The 23,603-nt window shown below is 41.7% G+C and overlaps 1 protein-coding gene across 1 annotated transcript in view; it reads left to right on the top strand.

The window, feature by feature from the left end:
* The window catches only part of syde2 (synapse defective 1, Rho GTPase, homolog 2 (C. elegans)), a 48,336-nt gene extending 30,163 nt beyond the window's left edge, over positions 1-18,173 (top strand). The window contains exons 6-8 of the mRNA XM_080886291.1: positions 9,392-9,573; positions 10,222-10,453; positions 14,592-18,173. Of these exons, the coding sequence (XP_080742417.1) occupies positions 9,392-9,573; positions 10,222-10,453; positions 14,592-15,304 (1,127 nt within the window). The 3' untranslated portion in view covers positions 15,305-18,173. The remainder of the gene's footprint in view (positions 1-9,391; positions 9,574-10,221; positions 10,454-14,591) is intronic.
* Positions 18,174-23,603: the final 5,430 nt, after the last annotated feature.

Below are 23,603 nucleotides of genomic sequence, written 5' to 3'. Positions count from 1 at the left end.
AATACTAACCACAAACCTAAAACTGGCATCTCTAATAGGCATCTCATTTAATCATTTGACATGTACACATGACTCCCAGTAAAACAAGAAAAATACAATTCATGAGAGTTTTTACTCATGGAACAAAACTAACAAAAACAAATGGGGTGTTAATGTAATGGAGTCCAGCTTCAGTATTGATCCACTGCAATACATTTTCCTGAATGTAGCCATGGCGAATAGGTCAGCACCTGTGTATATCTTATAAGAATCTATGTGTGTGTGTATCAAATCCCTGCAACATAAAGATCAGTGTGAGAGGAAGGGCCACACACACACACACACACACACACACACACACACACACACACACACACACACACACACACACACAAAGTCAAACAAATCAGATCATTGCACGCATTCGGACTGTTCTTTCAGTTTTTGTGCTTTGGACCTTTTAAATCACGTCAAATGTGGGGATTTTTATCTTGTCAAATGCAAAAAAGTCCCCCTGAAGCTGTTTGACTGTCCAACAAGCAGAACTGCAAACCTTACATTTCTAATTTAAACTCCATTCAGATTCCTGTCAGCTGAATTTCTTTTCTGCTCTGTTGCTCCCTTGAAATGAAAAATGGAAACAGTGAACACATCTCACAAAAAGAAACCCCAAAATCAGCTGTGGCATTGAATTGAGTATTACTTCTAAAAGTGTAGCAGATTTGGGGAGATGGGGAGGGGGCGGCAAAGTTGTAGAAAATGACTTGGTCATGATTTTTTTTTTCTTCCACAAAAGGAGGAAAGGACCATGGAAACCCCTGGGCATTTTAGGGGCTGCTGTTGGTTTTGGGGAGAGGCCCTGTATAGGCGTCGTCCTATCATGCCTGCTTTGATCCACATGCGTTTGCATGGCAGGGCAAAGCACACAGTTAACAGTTGAGCGGGTTAGAAAAAAGGATTGTTGGTTTTTGCTCGCTGCCTAAATTTGCTCTGCCAGGCGAATTGCCATTGCAGATGGGTCTGAGTGAGTGGACGAGGACATAGAGAGAAAAAGAGCTGAAGATGAAGAGGTTTATGGTGTGTGCTTTAAAAAAAGCAGGGATTTCTGGGATATAGTGATCATAAGGTAAGAAAAAATAAAAGAAAGGATAAAAAGCACAGCAGAATAAAAAACACAATAACAGGAGTTTTAAAAGCTGATTGTAGCATTGTTATATTATACACCCTGTTTGATTTCAATAGCCAACATACACGGAATAAAAAAACATATATTTTGCTCTAATTTTAATTCATAGTGGAAGCCTTAAACTAACCTTGGAGTCTTTTGTTATGGAGTCAGACGAGAGGCTAATTAGCGAACAGCTAATGGAGCTAAGAGGGCTGGCGCGTCGCACAGCTAATTTAAAAATGGAGGTAGTGAAAGGGATTATCCAGGGGTCAGAGTTCAATCCTAAGCTTGCAAAACATGCTCCGCGCATGGCGCTCCATTGTTTCAAATCACAGTTCTTTGCTTCACAGTATGTTTCACAAAATGCTCACATTTCATTTCATTTAAAAACAGTGTACACTTTATTAGATACACCTTGCTGCTACTGTTAGTAGTAAAGATTCAACAAGGTGCCGAAAACATTCCTGATCCATATCGACACGATAGAGTCACACAGTTGCTGCACATCTGTGTTCTCATTCCACCACGTCCCAAAGGTGCCCAAAGTGAGAGAAAGAAACTATCCCCTACCCCATCACACCACCACGACCCTGAACCACTAATACAATGCAGGACTGACAGACTGCTCCATGCTTTTGTGTTGTTTATGCCAAATCGTGGCCCTATGAAGCAAATGTTGTGGCAGAAATTGAGATTCATTGGAGCAGGCAACATTTTCCACTGTTCTGATATCTACTTTTACTGAGTCCATCTAAAGTGTCCTGTTCTTAGCTGACATGGGTAGCATCCTGTGTGGTCCTCTGCTGCTGTAGCCCATCTCTTCAAGGTTCAACGTGCCATGCGTACAGAGGTGACCTTGGTTGTAACCAGTGGTTATTTAAATTACTCCTGCCTCCCTATCAGTCTGGAAGAAGTCTGGCTATCATCCTCTGGCCTCTGACATCAGCATCTATTTTCAGAACTGCTCCTCACTGGATATTTTCTGGACCGTTCTCTTTAAACTCTACAAAGGCCTCTGAGCACATCCTGATGACATTCTTCTTCTTTCTTCTTGGTATCCCTTTTGTTGAAGAATGAAGGCTTCAATCAGTGGTTTGACATGATAATGGGGGGATCGGTGCCCTCTATGGTAGGCCCATATGGTAGCTTTGCCTGAAGCCCCTGCGAGTGTGCGGTTGTGAGCACCTGAACATTTTTTGCCACACATGTGTTAAATTATGATTAAATCCATCTAATAGAAGATTTTGGTCTCAACGTGGAAACAAAGTCTTGAAAGTCACTTCTCCTCTACTAATGGAACTGGTGTGTCCTCTGCCCTTTTTCATTCGGAGCACTGGCATTGATTTTTAGTCTGTGGTCTTCAATTTCCCTTGCCTGAGTCGACTTTTCCATAGCCTGCTATTCTAAATTGCCCCCAAGCCCCCCAGCACCCCCAACCCTTGCCAGTACTCCAGTGAAGACATGGAAAGTCATTAACAAGTGCCCCCTTTGTTGCCGAACAAACACAGATGGTATTTGGCTCACGCACGGGGGATTAGCTGAACCCTGGGTCGGCCGGGGAGGCAGGCAACCACTTGGTGAAGAGTTTTAGAACGGTGGGGCTGTCAGAATATTTCTTAAACTGCAGGGTGGGATTGAAAACTGGAAGCAGGCGTATTTGTGATGAATCCACGTGTACCGTGTGAGCGCGTGGTTCTAGAGTTAGAGCTGGAGTCTGCTCAGTTTTGGAAAAGTGAAAAAGTTGAAGCAGCAACTGTACATTTTGTGTTACTACATAAGGCAGTACACAAACACAAATCTCCTCTGGCCCCCCTAGTGGCGTGGGGGCGTGCGGGATAGCAGAGAAGGGGGCAGGACGGAGAACAAACCCCCTGTTTGTTCTCCAGGCGAGGCACTGACTGCAGCACTGACAAGAGGAGTGACCTTCCGCTTTGTTTGAACAAGAGGTCAAAGGTAGAGCCATGTCCCAGTGCATTGTGTCCCTTGTAGTGTTTGGTGGCATATTTGGGACACTGAAATAGTCTGAAGTGAGCAAGGAAAAAAAAAAAACTTGTATCAGATTACTTTGAGGTGCTTTCAGTTTTTGTTAATGTTTTTCTTTAAGTGTTTGTTTCTGCAGTCTTTATCAGCCAAACATGTAGGTGGAGGTGGGGAAAGTATATGTAGCGCAGTGCAGATAGTGCTGGTGCAGAGCCATACCAGTCCCCCCCACCCGACAGTTGAAATCTGAGTGAAAAAGACACGCAGCGTGCGCCTGCTGTCAGCTTGCTTGTTGTCAGCTTGCTTGTTGTCAGCTTGCTTGCGACCACAGTTCTCATGCATACGTGCATATGTGCATATATGTGAGAGCTGTGTGTGTCTGTTTGCGTGAAAAAGGGCATCAACAGGGGCTAACACACAGAAGTAAACAAAGCACCGAGTCAAAGCAGGCTAATGATTTACTTGAATGGCCCCATTCTCCTCACGTCAGACAAGCCCATGTGCACATGCACGTACACAGTTTTGGCCAGTTGGCTTTTGAACTGGAAAGAGCCTAAATGTGTGTGCTGCTTTCATGTGTTGCATATCAAGAAAAACACGAGTTGTTTCGCTTCATCGGGCAGCGCTAATGTGTAACAGTCCCGCTGTTGTTGGGTCTTCCTTGCAGTGCAGGGAAGGTCAGAGGGCTCTGCATGATTTTCTGTAATAATGGCAGCAAAAAGCAAGCCAGGCGGCGCCTCCCAGCACGTATTATTCGCAGATGCAGAAAAACACAAAACAAACAAATAAAAGCTTTATTTTAGCGAGATAAGGATAAAAATATATTGCTAATTTTTGCTTCCAGACGGTCTGTTTTCGTGTGATCAAACAAGCTGATTGTGGTTATCTTTGTAACATTTTCCATAACGATTGACGAAGGGGGGGGGGGAATCTTCACACAGCATTTCCGGTTAATCTGCTGCTGAAATCGGCATGCCTAGGGAAGCGTTAAAGAGAGTGAATGTGTCTTTTGTTTATATACCCTGATCAAATTCAGCTCATACCAGATTTTATACTGAACCTATGCTAGCTCACAGGCACAGGGAGGGCGTTTAATTGCAGGGCAGTTTTATGAGGGTTTAAGAGCATGCTTCCCCAGAGCGCTGTTAAAGTCTAACCCTGCTGAGTAGTATCTGTCAATGTTTTGATCTACCTGAGATTGGAGGGCTGAGATAGTAAGTTATTATCCTTGTTTGGGTATGAGCTGTTTGCCTACTAAGCATCTGCTGGCTGTCTCATAAACAGAGTGTTTCCGTATTTCTAATGCCAGGAAGTGTTGAACATTACATGTTCAGAGAAAATACTTATGGCAAGGAACAAACTTAAAAAATGTCTCAGTTTATGTTAAGCTGTCAGAATCATATTTACTGTTTTATTTTTATATTCTATATTTATTATTTTTCTATGAAGAGACACACTGTACAGAATCATAATTAAGTAATAATAATTCCTTAATGTATCATATTCAATATTTTCGGTCAAAGCTAAGTTGCTTCTAGACTTGGCTCTATGAGGCATGTTTGCCACAAATAATTGCTAACATGCTAAAACATACTTCCTATGCATTTATGTATAATGCTAACATGCTAAAATTGTGCCACATTGCACGACACTGTATATAAAAGATAGACATAGCCACAATCACCTGTTGTCGTGGTAGGTTTTTTTATCCCTCATCTGAAACTTTTGAGGAACCAAGGACACTGCACACCAACATGGTAGCAACTCGGCTCTTACAAAGAATACTCTGTTATCAGCAATTTTACTCTAATAAGACTTAAATCTATGGGCTGAGGCCACGACCTCATTAGGAAAGTGTTTACTGAGGTCGTAACCGAAATAAGCCCACTTTGGTTTGTTTTCCCAGCTTGAACATTGGAGTTTAGCATTCGGCTAAGTAAGGGATGGAACTGATTGAGAAGCTGAAGACAGGATTTATTTTACTTTAAATATGCTCAGGCTTTATTTAATATTAAAAACCTTCATTGTGAAAATACTTGAGTTAGAAATCAAGTTAGAAATAATTTTCTCATAGACCTTTATAAGTTCTGACTTACTTGTTTCAGCCAGAGGAGTAGCCCCCTTGTGGCCATTAAAATGAAAGCAAGTTTATTAATACATTTTTTGAATACATTGCATGGTGACATGTGGATAAAAAAAAGTCAACAGTGACCATTAATGTCTTTATCAAAGTTTTGTTCAGTTGGGGGGTCTGGATCCTGTCCCAGCTGTCTCCAGTAATGGAGACAGACAGGCAACCATTCTCTCTCACGTTCACAACCCTATGTATGTTTTTATACTGTGGGAGGAAGCCATAGCATCTGGAGAAAACCCACACAGACACAGAAACATGTAAACACAGAAAGGCCCCAGAATGGATTCAAACCCTGGACCTTCTTGCTGTAAGGCACCACTGCTAACCACCACACCAAAATCCAGAGATTCTTCTGAAATTTTTAAGAAGTCACAAGTTTCATTATGGTAGCTCAGTCAGTCAGTTTTTTTATTTCTGTGGTAACATACAGAGATAAAAGGAAGCAGTTATTGTCAGCTGTTGGACAGATTTTTTTTTTTATTTTTTGCCTTTTTGATCACTGATTGGTTTTATTTGTGATGTAAAACAGACAATTTAAAATAGATCAGTGTTGTGTTTATGTTGGTGCTGAGTGCCACTGTGCAGATACTAATCACAATGCTAATCATAGACTTTGTACTGTAACACACTAAACTGACTTTAGATCCTCCCTCCACTCTCTAATCCAATTTATTTGTATATAACTGCAGCAAAGGAAAATAGAAAATGCACGTGTGACAGCACCTGAAACTCTGGTGCTGTTAGCTAATACTGAAACATTAGTTTGTCCACATTATTCTGATGTTCTGACGATGCTGTTTAGAAATAGACTGAAAAGTGGTAATCCTAATGCTCCCTTAAAGAGCAGATTTAGGACTTAGTGGGATTATAAAGTGAGCACGTTAAGTTGGGCCCTCTGTCCTTCTTACTGGCCCTAAGGAAGCTCATTGGATTTACTATGAATCGTACTGTAGTATGCTGTAAATAGAAGACAAGAGGCAAAAAACAAACAAGGTGGACAAGAAAAGCAGTGAAGTACGTGTTCCTTTTTATAGCACTTTAATCAGTTGTGTCACTGCTTTGGAAACAGGCTCGTGGTTGACATAGATACAGTGTCGTCTTATCTGTTGTTCTACCAAGAGCTGCTCCTCTTGCACGCTTTAGAGTCACGGCGTGTTCACTAATTGTGTCACACGTGATTTTTCCTGGATTTATTGTCCTATAATCACGCACATACAGCCACATGTTCAATAATGTGAACAACAACCCCAAGCAGTCAAACTGAACTGTTGCCACAGGGAAATGTTCCTAATGGATAAAATGTCCAAGACATGAACGCAACAGAAAAATCACAATTATTAAAGTTACTTCAGAATTTAAATGTTCCACAAATACCAACGGGTAACACTAAATGTTAAAAGACAGACTTCCACATTGTTATACACTGAGACTACCAAACTTGGAGAGGTCTTGTGAGATCCTGCGACTGGATGTTCTGGTGCTCAGTGTTCTGAAGTGCTGACCAGAGGGCAGCAGATCAAAGAGGTTGTGGCCTAGGTGTGAAAGGTCTGAAATGATTTTTGCAGCTTTTCCAGCCCTTTTTTCCTGCTCTAGAAGAGTACAGGTCCTCGAGGGTCGATCAGGGAGCACCAGTAATCCTCTCAGCAGCCCGGACTATTCTTTGTAGTCGTCTCATTTCTGATTAAGTGGCTAAGCCATATAAAACAGTTAACTGAAGGATGCAACACAGACCCAAATACAGCGCAGCAGAACTAGGACAGCAGCTCCGTTGGGAGGTTGAACTTCCTTAGGACTTTAAATACTGTGCTTCATGTCATACGTCTATGGAACCTGAAGAACCTAACCGTGGTATTTGTCTGAAATTTGAAGTTTGACTTGCATTTCTGATACATCAAACGGAAGCTTGCACAACCTCCTATCTTTATGCAGGCTTGCTTCAATCTTGGATACGTTTGAGCCCAGCAGTGTCATCCACAAACACCAGGAGCTTAACACAGGAATAAGAAGAAGTGCGTTTATTTGTCTAAATGTAGAAGAGGGGAACAAGACCTGTTGTGAAGGTGCTGGATGTGAATTTCTCTAGCTTAGCTAGCTACATCCTGTCTGTTAGAAGGTAAGAGATTCACTGACAGAGGGAGTTTGGAGGTGAGCCAGGAGAAGATGAAGCTATCCAGAAGCAGGAGCCTTGAAAAAGTCCTAAGTGGTCTCTCTTTTGGTCTTTTTGTCATGTCTCCCTCCACTGTCCCCCGACCAGTTGCAGCAACTGGCTGCCCCGCCCCGAGCTTCGTTCTGGTTTCTTCCTGTTAAAAGGGATATTTTCCTTACCACTGTCGCCAAGTGCTTCTCACCTGATTATTGTGGTTATCTCTCTATCATTGTAGGGTCTTTACCTTACAATATAAAGTGCCCGTTGTTTGTGATGTGGCACTACGTAAATAATATCAAATTTGAAAATTGAAAATTGGTTGAGGTGTTTCAGTCTGCACACACTTCCATCTTGACTGTATTTCCCACTTACATGTTTGCTGCTTGGCAAGTTAAAAAGAGTCCAGTAAGGGTTCAGCAATATGCTTGAACTGATTTCTTTGAACCCAATATGTGATGCTCAGCTGAATATGAGGTACGTGAAGAAAAAAGGTAATATATAAGGAAAATATGACCATGCGAAACAGACATGTTTCCACTGCTAATGCTAATTGTAGTAAGCCAACATAAAATAAAGAAAACAAGCAGCACCAAGCCCTTTCTGAGTTTGTCCCAAACAACAACCAAAGAAAAAAACAGTCACTCTCAGACACTACAAGAACTACGCCCGTGATGTCAATGCAAATGCACCTCATACAGTAAACAGAAGACAGCAGCATATGAGCAGACACTGACACACAGCCCACAAGCTGATAGGTTTTTGGCCTCAGCTGCATATAAGATTTTTGGTAAACCTGAACGGAGCGAAGACGTTTCCCGATAAGCATGTTAGCACAAGAAGAGCAGGGATCACTGGCAATCGAAGTTGCCAACAACATGGGGAATGAGATCTCGTACTCTGGCTTCAAAAACATGTTGGAACCCAACAGCTGATAAGTCACTGAAAAACAAGGTCGCAGAGCACCAGCAGATGTAGCTGTACGAATATAAGGGTGCACAGCGTGACGGGAACAGCAGGAAACGTTTGCAGCAGTTTGTCAATGAGCAGTGTGGACTTTAGTGTGTATTCAGTGTGTTGCACATCAGAGTCATTGTATTTGTAGCCTCTTTTGCAGACATTTAATCCTGGTTTATAGACAAATGAATGCTTTTGTTGCATTAAAATAAAGGATCAGGAATTTATCAGGCTAAATTATTATTATTAGCTTAGCAGCAAAGATCTTTAAGAAAATAAAAGTATTTGTCTTGGGCGCCAATATAGCTCACCTGTATTTATCTGGTTATCCTTCATCCTTTATTCCGTTTGCACTACTTGGGAAGATAACAAATATTGCTAATTGCACAATATACCCCCCCTTCACCCTCCTGGTCTTCCTTGAAAGCTGATCCAGCTTCATGCACACAACAGAGCAGACACTCACCACAAAGATCTGTCACACGGCCAGGATCCCTTTTTTTTGTTTTAATTCCCGTCTTTGCCCCTCCTCCGTTCTCTTTATTTCTGCCTTTGATGAAAAGACATGCCAGTGATATTTCAGGGGCTTAGGGGACAGACAGCGTGGGTTTCATGTTTTCCCCCAGCTTTTGTCTGAACTTTGAGAGGCTGAAGTCACAGGTGCGAATGCGCCGTCACAGATGCCAGAGCAGACCCCACAACCCCCCGACGCTGCCAAGTCACACCCGACTCAATCTGGCCTCTCGGTAGACGCCACGGGATCACCCCGGAAAACAATGGGACCTGAATCTGCAGCCAAGAGAATGTGGCAGGTTGAGTGCTTTTAAACGAGGAGGAGAAGAAAAGCTTTTTATTTCTCGGTGACAGCGCCTCATTAAGAGGTATCGTTAGCAATTTGTCAGGTATTAAAAGTCGCCTGCGTATTTAACGGCTAGTGTAAGAACATGAAACGGGCTTGTTTGCGTGGATGTTAAACTCACTATCCTGATGCAGTTGAGTTTCTCATGCCCTGCTTTCGCTCTCTCGTCAGGAGTGCTGAAGGACTATCTACGTGAGCTGCCCTACCCTCTGATCAACAAGCAGCTATATGAGGCAGTGTTGGAGTCTATGGCTGCGAGGCCTCTGCGGATGGGAGCGTCTGGGTGTGAGAATGACCAGGCCGACTCTGAACACACCGTCAGCCTGCTGGAAAACCTGCCAGAGGTGGAGAGGGTAAGGACAATTTTAAAAAAAGTGCACATTCTTCTGCACAGGAGTTAAAGGACTGTCACAGAGGTGGCTTTGAAAGGGCATATTGTGGGTAGATAATCATGGTAATAATCATAATGCTACAGATTACCACTGTTCGGCTGATAATTGTGATGTCGTGCAGCCTTGCACCTCAAGCACTGTCATCGTATCCACAGTAGAATGACATAAAAGTGAAAACGAATAGTTGCTGAAACTCTGTATCCGTACGCTATTGGTCCAAGTGAACAGAGTCACCAGATTCATTGAAAGAAGCATGTCAATGCTTTGTGAGAATACAACTACTCTCTTAGTTTTAAAAGTGTAGCATTTGCAGTATTCTGCACTCGGCTCCTTTGCCAACACGCCTTATATTACTGATAATAATATTCCTTCTGGTTTTTTTATAAAACCTTCAGGTTTTTTTAAGATAAACTTACTGCTGCAGATGTGTCTTAAAGCAGTTTTTGGCTTGCTGCTAGTGGTACAACTGCAACTACTAATCATAATAATAACATGTTTTATTTGTCTGGCTTTTGTGTATCTGTGTGTGTGTGTGTGTGTGTGTGTGTGTGTGTGTGTGTGTGTGTGTGTGTGTGTGTGTGTGTGTGTGTGTGTGTGTGTCTGGATCAGATGATGCTGCGGAAGCTTCTTGACCACCTGAAGCTGGTGGCATCCTACCAAGAGATGAATAAGATGACGTGCCAGAACCTAGCGGTGTGTTTCGGCCCGGTGCTGCTGAGCCAGCGTCAGGAGGCGTCCTGCCACACCAACCGAGTCTTCATCGACTCTGAGGAGCTGGCCAGCGCGCTACACTTCAAAAAGCACATCGAAGTACTGCACTACCTGCTCCAGCTCTGGCCAGGTGATTGTGACCTTTGTTTGTTTGTTTTCGTCCCGCTTTCTCTAAAGACGTTTTGAGCACATGGCGTGACTTGAAAAAGCAGCACATCTACAGTCAGGTCGTGCGCACACTGGTCTCTCTTGCCTGAGGGTCTTGTACAAATCAGTGCCAGCCCTGCGGTTCAGCTCTACAAAGGGCTGTTAAAGGGACTGGGCTGCTTTGATCCTTGAGGTTTTTCCACCACTGGCACAAGTGCAGCTGATAGCCACAGGCCACCATCTGTCGGCTCCTCAGAGATGAAACCCTCCACAAGTGCTTCATCGTGATGGGTTGAGCCAATCGGAGCCAAGCCAGTAAAGCCTCAGTGTGAACCAAACATTTGGGGCGTGGTCCCCCCCCTCCCCCTCTGTTTTTAGATAAATTAACAATCAAGGACAGTCAGCAGCAGCTTCTCTCAGCACAGGTCATCTGTCTGCCTGCACAGCTGCTCTCTGCCAGCGGCAGCTGTCTGCTTGCGGTGAGATATGGCAAAGTCCATAGATGATCCAGGAGAGGATGGAGAATGATGAGACAAGTGTGTGTGGCGTGATATTTGCATTGGTTATGGGAACTAATCTGATTTTTTTAGCTCGTGGGCTTGATTTTATGAGTTCACCACATTTCTAATAATCAAGTGAGCCATGCAGGGGCTGCTGATGCATTTAAATTCTCGAAGACTCCAAAAAAATCAAAAAATGAGCCCCTGGGACGGGCGGACAGCTTAGTTGTTTTGTTTTGTTTTGTGTGTTTTACATATGCATGACTACCAACCCGAAACTAATCCAACTCACTATATTTTAACATTTTTCTGAGTGCAGTGTTATTCTGTGCATTTCCATTGATACAGTTTTGAAAAAGCACATGTTCACCGTCTTTAAAAACCTTTTTCCCAATGGCTCCGACATCCTGTGAGACAAACTTTCCCTCCTGAATGATTATACAATCCTCGGAGCTCCTCCCAAGCAGCCTGCAGCTTTAACCAGATCTGCTGATGTGCGTCTGAAGACGAAGTGACTCTGCGTCTGGTTGAGCCTCTTAACTTTAACTGCATCCTCCACGTTGAACCCATTCTGTGTAAACCACTGAAGCTTAGCACCCTGCTTTACATCACCCAGAGAAGGAGCACAGAGAAAGAAATGTAAGCCAGCGGCTTAATTAGTCAGCATCTGTGAATCCTATGATTGCAGGTAGCAGAGGGGATTACATTTGGAATTTTAAAAATTAAAGCATAAAAACTGTGGTTTTTGTTGGGTTTTTTTGTTTCCCCGCAGTTGCCTTTAATGACTTATAAAGACACTGACAGAGCATTTTAGTCCAGGTTCAAGCCTTCATTTACACCCTCAGCAGTGTTTCCATTCCATCCGCTTCCCCAGTACAGAGTACAGGGCGCCTGGACTGTATAATTAAAGACATTCCTGGCTGAACCTTACCCCTCAGCCCCTGAAGCTTCACCCGTACATTTCGCAATCATTGTGGGATATTTTGAGCTGCCTCTTCACGCCTTTCATACACACATACCAAACCTTCCAAGGCATTGTCGCTCAGGCCTCCACAGCCTGACTGACACTACTTACAGGACGTGTGTGTGTGTGTGTGTGTGTGTGTGTGTGTGTGTGTGTGTGTGTGTGTGTGTGTGTGTGTGTGTGTACTGAAGAGGCTGAGGAGGTGATGAGTGTGCATGAAGAAGTTTTTCCAACTGTATGTGTGAGAAGATGTGAGCAGATGGTTAGACAGACAAAGTGACGGCAAGAGGATTCTTTCAGTGTTATCTTTAAAATCCAAAATTAGCTGCATGTTCATTTTCAGTTAATTTGCCCTGCTTCTTTTTTTAATTTATCATTAAAATCAGCTGTGGGTTTATTGTTTTATTTTGTCCATTTCGGTTTTTTATTGTGTTTAGATGTAAAAATACACTCATCCTAGCACAACTAAGTCTAATCTTAATATATTACAACAAGTAAACATTGTGAAGCTGTCCAAGAAAGGAAAAAAAAAATATGATCGTATTCTCGCCTGCTTTCCGTCTTCATTTTCTCTGCTGACAGCTAATAGCTTTAATCATGTCATCAGTGAATCATGTCTGGAATTAAATAACACAGCGCCTCTGAAAGGAAGATAATTTCTGTTTGTTTTAAGGTGATAATTGCTCAAGTCTTTAGCCTCGGGGGAGCTGCGAAGTGTGCAGCTACTCCACGTAAACACTATAGCAGCAACAGCCACTCTGATGAATGAACTGCAGTGAACTTAGTTAAGACAAGTGCAAAAAAATTCTGTTTATCGTCAGCTGGATGAAATAGGCGAACGCGCACAAAGGAAAACAAGTCATTTCAAGGTCATGTCTCAAAATAAAATTTAGCATTTCTTTTTAAATATATAATGTATCTATTGAACATGGACTTACAGCCCTAACTGTGTTTTTGTTCTTTTCCAATATAGTAAGCTAGCGGAGCCAGAAAATGTAGGTACTGAGATAAATGCAGAAAGGTAACCAGACTGTGGTTGTGTTTGGCTGCTCACTTTTCCTTCACCTAGTCCACTTAGAGGAGTCTTTCTTAAGGTTCAAGCTTTAGTTAATTTTTAAGTTTGGTTACTCGATAACAGCACAGGAAGCAACAAAAACACTGTGTGCAGTGGTGTGACTTCAGCATGTTCGTTCACCTAATGATGAACCGATTGTTCTCTATGTTGTCCTCACAGAGGGTCATTCCGCTAAAGTGGGAGTCTTTTAAATAGAAATCAGCTGCACCAAAACAAGGCTTGTGTTTTTTTGTTATGTGTGTTGTTTGTTTGTTTTTAGTTCATTTCAATCACAGAAAATCACATTTTCTCATCCAGCCCTGTCTAGCCACGCTGATAGCATCACATTCCCGTACTGCGAAATCTGATGGATTTTAGTTTATGAAATGCGCACCATTGTATTTTTCCATAAACATGCTGATACTTTAAAAAAAATGCTGCATATACAGACTGTATATAAAAGATCAGCTTGTGCATCTTGGTGTGGTTTTTGGGGGGGGGGGGTTGTTGTTGTTGTATTTTTAAGCCAGCAAAGTTAATCTGGTCGAGAAGTTCAGACTGTTATGATAGCACTTTGTCACTAACAAGTTGGCTGTGCCCTGAAGCACGCCCTTTATGATCAGTGCTCATGATCATTATGCTGAACTGAAGACTTAAAATAAGCAAAGAGATTACAGTTGATGTAAAAAAAATGCATTTATTTATTTGGAGAAATAAAATGAAAAGTAGAGTCATTTTCAGGAGCTGAAGTATGAATTGGTAGGTGTAGCAGTGCAGTGGGGAAATCATTTGTACTGTAAGCTCCAGTAGATTTGTTTCCAGGCCGTCATCAGCTGACCTGCGCTGTATCTCGCTCTGAGGTTTACTGCTTTTTTGGGGGGGGGGATTCAGTCAGCTGCATTCTACAATATATAAGTGAATAATACGTGAGCCATAAGCTGTGCTTTGCAGCTCTTATAAAGCTAATATACCACTAGAAGTATACAGTCTAAATCAGCGGTCCCCAACCTTTTTTGCACCACGGACCAGTTTAATGTCAGACAATGTTTTCACGGACCGGCCTTTAAGGTGTCGTGGATAAATACAACAAAATAAAATGATACAACCAAGACACAAATATATTGTAAATATAACAATGAACGCGAATTCACTGTGTAAGTGTGTAACTTTATTAGCAGTGTCCTCCTGAAATGTGCCAATAACATTGAGAGTAACATCCTCCTCGCTACCCCTTAATGCCGTCTTGGTCGCTATGGTAACTTGTAAATATTTCTTTCAAAATAAGACCCAGGGAAACCGAGTTAACGATGAAAATCCTGAGAACCATAAGTTGCACACCCGAGCCTCAACTCTCGTGGCCCAGTACCAAACGAATCACGGACTGGTACCAGTCCGTGGCTCGGGGGTTGGGGACCGCTGGTCTAAATAACGTAATTATTAAAGAAGAACAACAACCACTTTTCCCTCTGAGGAAAACAAAAGAATGAGAAAATATGACCTTTTCTTATTTTTGTGTTTTTGTAATTTTCATGATTGTTTAATAACCAGCTGGCTTATATTTAACTTTTTCTTTGTTTTTGTTTTTTGTTCTTTCTTCCTCTAGTTGTGGACCCACATGGCCAGTCCTCTTCTCAGCCCCCAGCACCCTCTCTGGTTCCAACTTCCTCTGACCTGCGGACAGCCCCCCCTCTGCGACGGAGAAAAGAGCGGCCTCAGGTGCTGAACCTCACTGGAGCAGAGATGGTGGGGGTTCTGCGACCCAAACCAGGGCGTCTGGACAGCCCCAGCAACCGCTATGCTGGTGACTGGAGTGGCTGTGGTGAGACGTACTTCCCTTCTGAAATGTTGTTACCTTCCAGCAAAGAAGAGGCAGACTATGACGACGTTCCCTCAGAAGACATCGAGGCAACTGAGGAGGTCCAGGAGAAGCAAGAGGAAGCAAAAGACGGCATACAGCTCAAGGTTGATTGTCCTGTGTCTGATACCGCAGATGAAGAGCAACCTCAGAGAAGGGAGGTGGTAAAGGAGGAGGAAACACGGGAGGCGGTGGAGGAGCAGGAGAAGCTAATAGAAAGTGACAGCTCAAACAGTGGACACCCATTAGAGGAGGAGGAGGAAGAACACAAGGTGTGTAACCACATCCTGCCACCTCGGCTACCCAAAGAGCACACTTACCAGGCCTACATGAAGATCCAAGATATCAGTCCTGTATTGAGCAACAGGGTGAACCTGAGGGACCTGCAAGAGAGCATCGACACTCTGATAGGAAACCTGGAGAGAGAGCTCAACAAAAACAAGCTCAACGTGGGATACTAACTCCTAGACACAGATACGCAGACATATCCACCCGCACCCCCATGAAGCTCGATAAGGTTTGTGACAGAATCTCTTTATCTCTGAAGGTGCTTTGGGATACAGCCATGGAGGTCTTGTGACGTCACCATGCCAGCATGGTGCACGGTACTGCTGCTGCAAAATCCTAGAAGATGAGATAAGAAATGTAACAGGGCACTTGTGGCGTTTGTACCATATCCACAAACATTCCGCAATATTCTCCTTTTATTTTGTTGGCTGATTAAACTTTATGTTGTGTGGTTTTGTTTTAGTCCAGTTCTGTGTTCCATGTTGTTATTGTTGCTTCTCTTCTTATTAGAAGAACCCAATTACCCCTCAGGGGTTTAAAAGGTGCCTTAATTGTGTGAAGGTGGTACGTCAAGAGGAAAGTCTACCCTGAAATATAACACATCACCTCCGAGGATCTGGGCCTGTGTAGATAACGCTTGAGAATGGGTTTTCAAGAGCCTTTCTTACAAAAAGAAAAAAAAAAAAGCTATAGTGTATTTCAAATTCAGCAGGTACACATCCATTTTCTGAACTCTGGGGCTCTGTAGCAAAATTTGGCCCAGTCTGAATCTCGCAAATTTAGTCACTTTCAGACCTACTTTAAACCTTGTATGGTGGTTAATTTAGTAAAACGAACCAAGATCGTTGGAGGAACGTGTACACTTTGTCTTAGGGTGGATTTCCTTTTTAAGGCAGTAAAGAGCTTTTTCTATTGAGGTATAAAACACTAAATGTTATACAACAACAATGCACTAAATAGGCAGGCAGTAGTGTAGATTATCATCATGCAGTAAAAAGTCTGTTCTGAACTAAGGGGAGAAACTGCTGCCACTTAAACCTCTTCTATGTTCAAAGTCACACCTATGCTTACGGCTAAACATACATTTTGAACAGATTTTGATTTTAAGCAGAATTGGTGTTTCATGTAGTGTTGCAGGTTTGGTAAATTCACCTTCTTGCCCAGGATTAGATGAAAAGATTGATACTACCCTCATGTCTGTAAATGAATATAAGCTAGAGTCAGAAAGCAGTTAGCTGCACTAAGCTAGCATAGCTAAGGTTAGTGTAGCTAAGATAGCTATGTTTTTGAGAAAATAGAGTAGCTTGGTTGTAAAAAACATGAATAAATTAAAAAAAAAAATCCTAAAATGTTACAGGTCATAATTAACAAAAATATAGTTTAGCAAAGATGCGAACGTGGTATCAACTTTCTCATCTACCTTGATGCAAGAACATAAAGAAGCTTGTTATTTCTAAGCTGGTTATTTCTAAGTTGTTGGGGGTTTTTTTGTTAAAGAAAAAAAATGAAATAAAATAGTTAATTTAAAAAAACACATGGTCAAAAACAGTGAAATAAACAATGTGAAGCACATCATGTAGATCAGCAGCGGAAATAAAAATGGCGGGCTCATCCAGTTAGTTCAAAATAGCTAGCTGCTTAAAAAGACAAAGGACGTTTTCAGCAATCCAGGGATTCAGAATGATCAGTATTTAACCTATATGTATATGTATATAATTATATAAATGTATTCGGAATATATTATTTTTACAGCTTATATTTCAATGGCGTATTTAAATACTTCTTATGACCTTCTAGTGTTGCCGTGTAGCAATAGTTGCTTCTTTCCCTTAAAGCTACCTGTACACATCTTAATGTGCTGGACTAATGGTACAACTTTAGCTGTAAAATATATGGTACAATCGTGCTCTTGCAGAAAAAAGTGATATTGTTATTTTTGTGATATTGTGTATATATTTGACATTGTTTTATGTCTCTGGTGGACTAAGGCGTGCTAATGATTTTTTGGCGTTTTTTTTTTTTTTTTTTAAGGTACTGAACGTTGCATGGTCAAAAGCTTTACTGACATAAGCAAGGCTCTGTCTCATCTGCCTTTGTATATCATATTTATGTGTAAAATAAGATTATTTTGTAACGTATGCGCATTTGTTTGACCCCCGTTCCTTTGTAAGACAGCATTGTCCAAGCTTTTTTCCAAAGGACTTAGAGGCAGGCAGTTTATGAAACGCAGAAACTGGTAACAATTTTTTTTTTCTTTTAAACTCCAGCAACAACTGTAAAATGCTTTTACTGATTGAAATGGTTTAATTGCACTGTTATTGTTATTAGTATATTTGCTAAATCACTTTTGGTTTAATTTTATTTTAGGAGGATTTCTAGCCTAAAATATACAGAATAAGAATAAGTAAAATAGTCTTCAAAATTGTTTCACTTATACATTGAGTTTGTTGTTTGCCCTCCTGCATGGTGTTTTTGCACAGTCCTGCTGCTGCACGGTGAAGCTGGGCTGCTGCTGAGCGGATCTGTTGAAACTGGGTTTCAGCAGGGTTCCTTTCAAACCATCTGTCTGTGCAGGCAACACACAAAGAACCAGGGCCTCATTTATAGAAGCCATTGTGTAGAATCAGCTAAGGATTTTTTTTTTAATGTAAAGATTGTCCTTTAAATCTGACGTGCATTCTTCCTTACAATGACCCAGTTTCCCTAATAGGATCTCAAATTATTACTCAAAGAGTACACAGAGAGCACACATGCTTTTATGGTTTCAACTCAACAATCAAATAGAATGAAAGTAAACTGGGACGCTAATGGCAGAACTCAAGTCTGTTTCAGAGCTAACATGGAGATGCAAGTGCAGCGACGGAGTCATTATCTGACCTCCTTCTCCTTCCACACAACAAACAAACAAAAATCATTTCTGTCTGATCCTCTTTGTCCTTTGGAGGAAAAAGTGCCACATTCAAAGCATCGCTAAACAAAAACAGAGAAGTGCTTTGTATTGATCCTGAGAAATGTATGGTCATAATAAAGTATGTTATTTTACGTTCACATGTGGCTGCTGTTGTCTTTTCCCTCCCTTTCTTCTTGGTGGCTCAAGACTTTTGCACAGTACTGTAGTTTTTAGTTTTTCAGAATAAAAATAATTTAAGAAACAGAAAAAAATACCATCACAAAAATAAACAATTACCTGTGGTTGGCATTGTCAGTGGCACAGAGAGCATCTTGCCTTTCTCACACACAAACGTGGAATTCATTCATAAAAACCTCACAAAACTTTTTTTTTTTTTTTTTTGCTTTTTAGTGTAAATACATCTGGTAGTCGAGCATGTGGCCTAGCAATCACGTCACAGTTGTTGAAATAACTTGACATTGTGGCCATAATTCCCAAACTGTTTTAAACACTGCTATTGTTTTATAGAAACCCAACAGGAAAAGCTTAAACTTTAGGAGACATTTTTATGTTTTGCAAATTCACCTCTTTGCTGTGGGAGCAGGGTAACCCAGCCTCAGTAGAATACGGATAAATAAGCCGGGGAATTGCCCTTGTTGGCTTGTGGGAATCTCCCAGAAATACTCTGAGCTACAGGGACATTCCCGGGATGCAGCTGCATTTAGCCATCCAGTAATATTCACTGCTAGTAGACTGCACTTTTACTGCGGCTCCGACACCCGGCATTTCCAGTGACATTCACGAGACGCCTACAAATAGCCTCAAGTTAGAGCGAGCAGTTTACTGAAATAGTTAAATGTCATTTTATTTTGAAATATTTTTCCAAAGCAGCTATAAATTCAAACAGAAAGGCGGAACGTCGCTGACGGGCAGCTCCAGCGTGAGAAGTCTCAGCAGCCGGAGGCCTTTTAGCATCAAATGGTTTTTCAGGCTTCTTTGATGTCACCACTGTAAATATGGTGGGTTTTTTATGGCTGCACTGAACAGGTATGAGAAAGCTTTAGGGTACAGAATGTACACATACCTGTTTGCACGCCCACATCTTCAGTGTCTGTTCTCACTGGGAGTTTTTGTGCAGATGGAGCCAAATATTTCACTGACAGTCTGAAAATGCAAATACTTTTTTACACACTGAAAATAACAATCCCATTGGCTTCAAGGTTTTTTTTGGGTGGGGGTGTTGTGTAGTTCACTCACAAAGCGTAAATGCGAAAGGATCTGCTTTTGTTGAATTCCACATTTTTACTTTACACATCTGGAAAAAAGGTTTTATATTTAGATTCAGGTGCTCGACTCTGATGGCACAAGCGTCTGTTGTAAAAGTACTTTGTCCACATTCAACTTGCTAATCTGTTCCCTCAGTCCCAATAAAAGCAGGAGTGAAATCCCATATGAAGTCAGAGGTAGACATAATAACAGCGAGCCTGTTTGGATAGTCAGGGTCGCCACTTGATATCAGGCAGTCGGAGTGAACTGAACTGAACTTTTGTTCATTTCTAATTCTGGAGAGAAGAGATACGAGTCTTGCTAGGTAAACATCCTTGACAGCCACCTGCATGTGAAACCAGACCTTTTCTCCTCTCCTCCTCATCTGCTCCCTTAATCTCTGCTGACCTTTGAGTCAACATTGTGGCCACAAGTCAACTAGCCGACCACATAACACACAGTCTTTGTTTCAAATTAGACTTTTTTCAGCGTTAGCTGTGGTTTTTGGCAAGATTGGACCTTTGAAATCATCCACGCAACCTTTTAAAGTTGTTTGTGATCAGCTGTGGGGGCAGGAGGGGGTGGACAATGACCCTTAATGAAAAAGAAAATAACTCCCAGGCCGCTCCGGCAATAAACTAACATCAGGCCCGTCTCAAGGGGGGTTCTTATTTACATACAATATATAAAAAGACATTCATAAAACCATTTTTAGATTCAAAACATGCTCGAGTTTAACCAGGTTTTCTTTTCATGCACTTGTGCTGAAACTTATAAGTGCATTGTCTGAATAATCATTCAGATAACCTTGAAGACACTTTGTTCAGATCTAATTTGTTGATCAGTTCTTTAAAAAGCAAACCAATAAAATTTCTGCGTCTGACCTTCTTCTACCTTTGTGGATTGTTTAACTGTTGAAAGGCGCTGCAGTGGGTTTAGGGGGCACTGCCCTTTTGATCATGTTTTTTTCTGCAAAACAACTCCTGCCTTTGGATATTTCTTTCCCAAAGTACATTTGTAAATCACCTTTGAAACCACAAGATCATTAGCTGGACCATTTCCAGCAATTTGTAAAGAAAATAAGTGTATTGATGACTACTAATATACAGACTGGCTGGTTCCATAAAAGATTCAATTCAATTCAATTTTATTTATATAGCGCCAAATCACAACAAAAGTCGCCTCAAGGCGCTTCATAGATACAGAGAAAAACCCAACAATCATATGACCCCCTATGAGCAAGCACTTTGGCGACAGTGGGAAGGAAAAACTCCCTTTTAACAGGAAGAAACCTCCGGCAGAACCAGGCTCAGGGAGGGGCAGGGCCATCTGCTGTGACCGGTTGGGGTGAGAGAAGGAAGACAGATGCCTCTGTCTTAGTTAGAATTTTTAGTTAGACTTTGTGCAACTTTTAGACAACTAAAATTATTGAGTGATTATGAATTTCCTACTAGTTTGGCCATCCACCACCTGAAATAAAGTCAACTCCATTGAAGTAAACTTTCTTCTGATTGGCTGCCACTTGCAAACAGAAGGGTTCAACTGCAGGTTGGTGAGCGTGCTGTGCCTGAGATGACCATATTAAGCACATCGCCTTGCAGATTTGCTAATGCTCATTATTTGAAATGCTGGCCGTGGCTAATTTATGCATCCTTGTACTTTATGTATAAGATAATAGGTCTACTTTAAGTATCAATTAAGCTATTATTTTGGTTCCCTGTCATTAAAAAGTGCCCTGGCCACATTTTCCCCCTTTTAGCTGAAAACATATGGCTTCTTGTATGAGTTTGGTTCCTCTGTTTTTGTCACTTTAAGATTATATTTGTTTCTCTCCTCTAAACCTGTTAAAGCGCTGAAAATGAACACAAATATGGTGTATGGCCTGGTCTTCTGATTCAACCACTGAGCTGCTCTCCACACAAGGATTACCACTGTGTACATGTCATTAGGCACCCTTTACAAAGTCACATGTATGTCCATGCCTTTTACATCTGACTCCTTATAAACAAGAGTGAGCTAAAGCTTGGGTAATTGCTGGGAACCTCTATGCAGTGACCCTGGGCACACATTCCATACATGGTGCCCTTCAATAGGAGGACTATTAAACACATTTTACCTCTATGTGTGTGTGTGTGTGTTTTTGGAGGTCTTTTGTTCTCCTGTACTTGGCAGTTCATCTGAGAGACTGAGGGCAGATCTCTTGACGCAGCGCTGACAGATCCGCCTGTTCTGGACCGCGGTTGATGATGAGAGAGAAGACGAGAGGAAAGGAGAGAGAAGATGAAGAGAGAAAGCGAGAGGTGAAAGTGAAGACTGGAGGGAAGGAGAACACAGAGGAAGCGGTGCTTCAGATCCTCCGGGGGCTGGGCCTCACACAACGCAGACCCTCTGCGCTCTCCTCCTTGCCTCTTTGCCTCCTGCACCTCCATAGCTCTGTCACTCAGGACTAGACGATTTCATTTTAATAAGGCTAATCCCTCCTAGAGGTGAGCTGCTCATCACCTCTCTCCCTCCCCGCTCCTCCAGGAGAGAGCGGTCTCCTTTGAGAGTGAGGACAGGATGAGAGTTTGCTCTGCTTGACAGATAGAGAGAAAAAAATGTGAAAGGTGAGACTGAAAAGAGGCCCTGACAGCAGCTGTGCTCGGACTCAGTAAGAAGATTTGGGCCTCACTGGTTTGATAAACTTGCAGGTGGCACACCTTTAATAGTGGTGCATGCTCCGAGCAGCCTTTAACATCACTCTGATATGAAGCAATAACTTTGATCCATGCAGAGGAAGTGGAGTGATACAGTTGCTATCACCTTCCTCCTGTCAGCAGAGCACTCTCCAGCTGTCAGCAGTAAAACTTAGTTCCCCTGCTGCTTGAGGTGATGTCTATAGGGAGGTTATAAGGTCTTTGATGTCTCCTTAATGCTGACCACCTGCCACTATGGCCCCTTGTTGTTGAAATAGTTAGGCATTTTGGGAAAATGCACCTTTTTTTTGCCACAGACATTTTTAAATAAGAAGCTACAGTCAGAAGTCCCTACAAATGTCTAACCTGGTTTGGTCCAGAGATAATAAATGTGAATCCATCATCTATAGGAAAAGTAATCATTATATATTTATGGCATGGGTTAGAAAAAAATCAGTAGTTCAGCTATAAGGGGCTAACTCTGAGCTTGGTTTATCATTTTGTCCTAAGCTAAGCTAACTAGTTGCATGTTGAGGTTTTGCAGACACGTGACCTCAAATCATGTGACATTAACTTGTCCACCATTTTGGACGTGAGACAATCGTGGCAACAGTCTAGGTCAATGCACAAATACAAGTTCAATTAATTTCTCATCTCACACTTGGCATGAATAGCATTGACATTATTTTACAATTAGCCTAGCTAAAAATCTCCCCAAAACACGTTAGCTTTAGCTCAAGATAGCAAAGTTTCTGCTAGGCTAAGTGCACGTTTGGTTTGCTTTGAGGTCATTAGTAATGACAACATGTCAAAAGAAGACTCAAAGTTTTCAGGCCTTCGTGGTGTTTATTATACATTGACAGACTGACAGTTCATGGAATCATGGAATTGCATCTTAGACAGGGTTATTGCCAAGTCAATGTTAAATGATGGTCTGAAATGACATTTCAGCATGAACAGAAATATTATCAATATTGCCTAACTAAAGTGGCTTTCTTTTAAGTGGTTGAGATGAACGTTTTTGCTGGCAGTCACAGCAGGTTCAAGAAAAGAGTCAGAATCCCCTTTCAGAGGCTTCCACGGCAGAGCATGAGGAGTTCTTCACAAGAGGACACAAGTAAGGACACATTTAAAGGTCGAAACATTCACCACGACAAAATACAAGCCAAAATTAAACTGCATTTAACAAAATATATTTTAAAAAATGAAGGAATGTGAAAGTAGTTGTTAAAGGATGAGAGGCATTGTAGGTGCCGAAGAGGGCACTAGTCTATCGCAGAACAGTGAGGAGTGGATAACTCAATGACTAATTTTAAAGCATTTGTAAGTGATGTAGTAATCATCCCTGGATCACTTATGGCCCAGATGGTGCTGCAAGGCTTCTCGTCAGGTCCTGTAAAAGGTTCTATGTGACACAGATTATGTTCCGTTTACTCTGGGTTCAGTTCAATACTGACGCTTCAGTTTAAGATTCTGTTGATCACTTTCAGACCTCTTGACGATCAAATGCCTCCCTACATCCAGTAGCTGCAGTACTGAAGTCAGCCAATCAATGATTGTTGGTGATACCTAGGACATGGTTTTGGACAAAAGCAGTGCTTTTTAGTTAATTTTTATTTTTTATCCTATTTTACTATTTTA

The sequence above is a fragment of the Rhamphochromis sp. 'chilingali' genome (genome assembly GCF_963969265.1).
Source record: "Rhamphochromis sp. 'chilingali' genome assembly, chromosome: 7".
Classification (NCBI taxonomy): Eukaryota; Metazoa; Chordata; class Actinopteri; order Cichliformes; family Cichlidae; genus Rhamphochromis; species Rhamphochromis sp. 'chilingali'.
The sequence above is the reverse complement of the archived record's forward strand: the minus strand, read 5'-3'. Positions and strand labels throughout refer to the sequence as shown.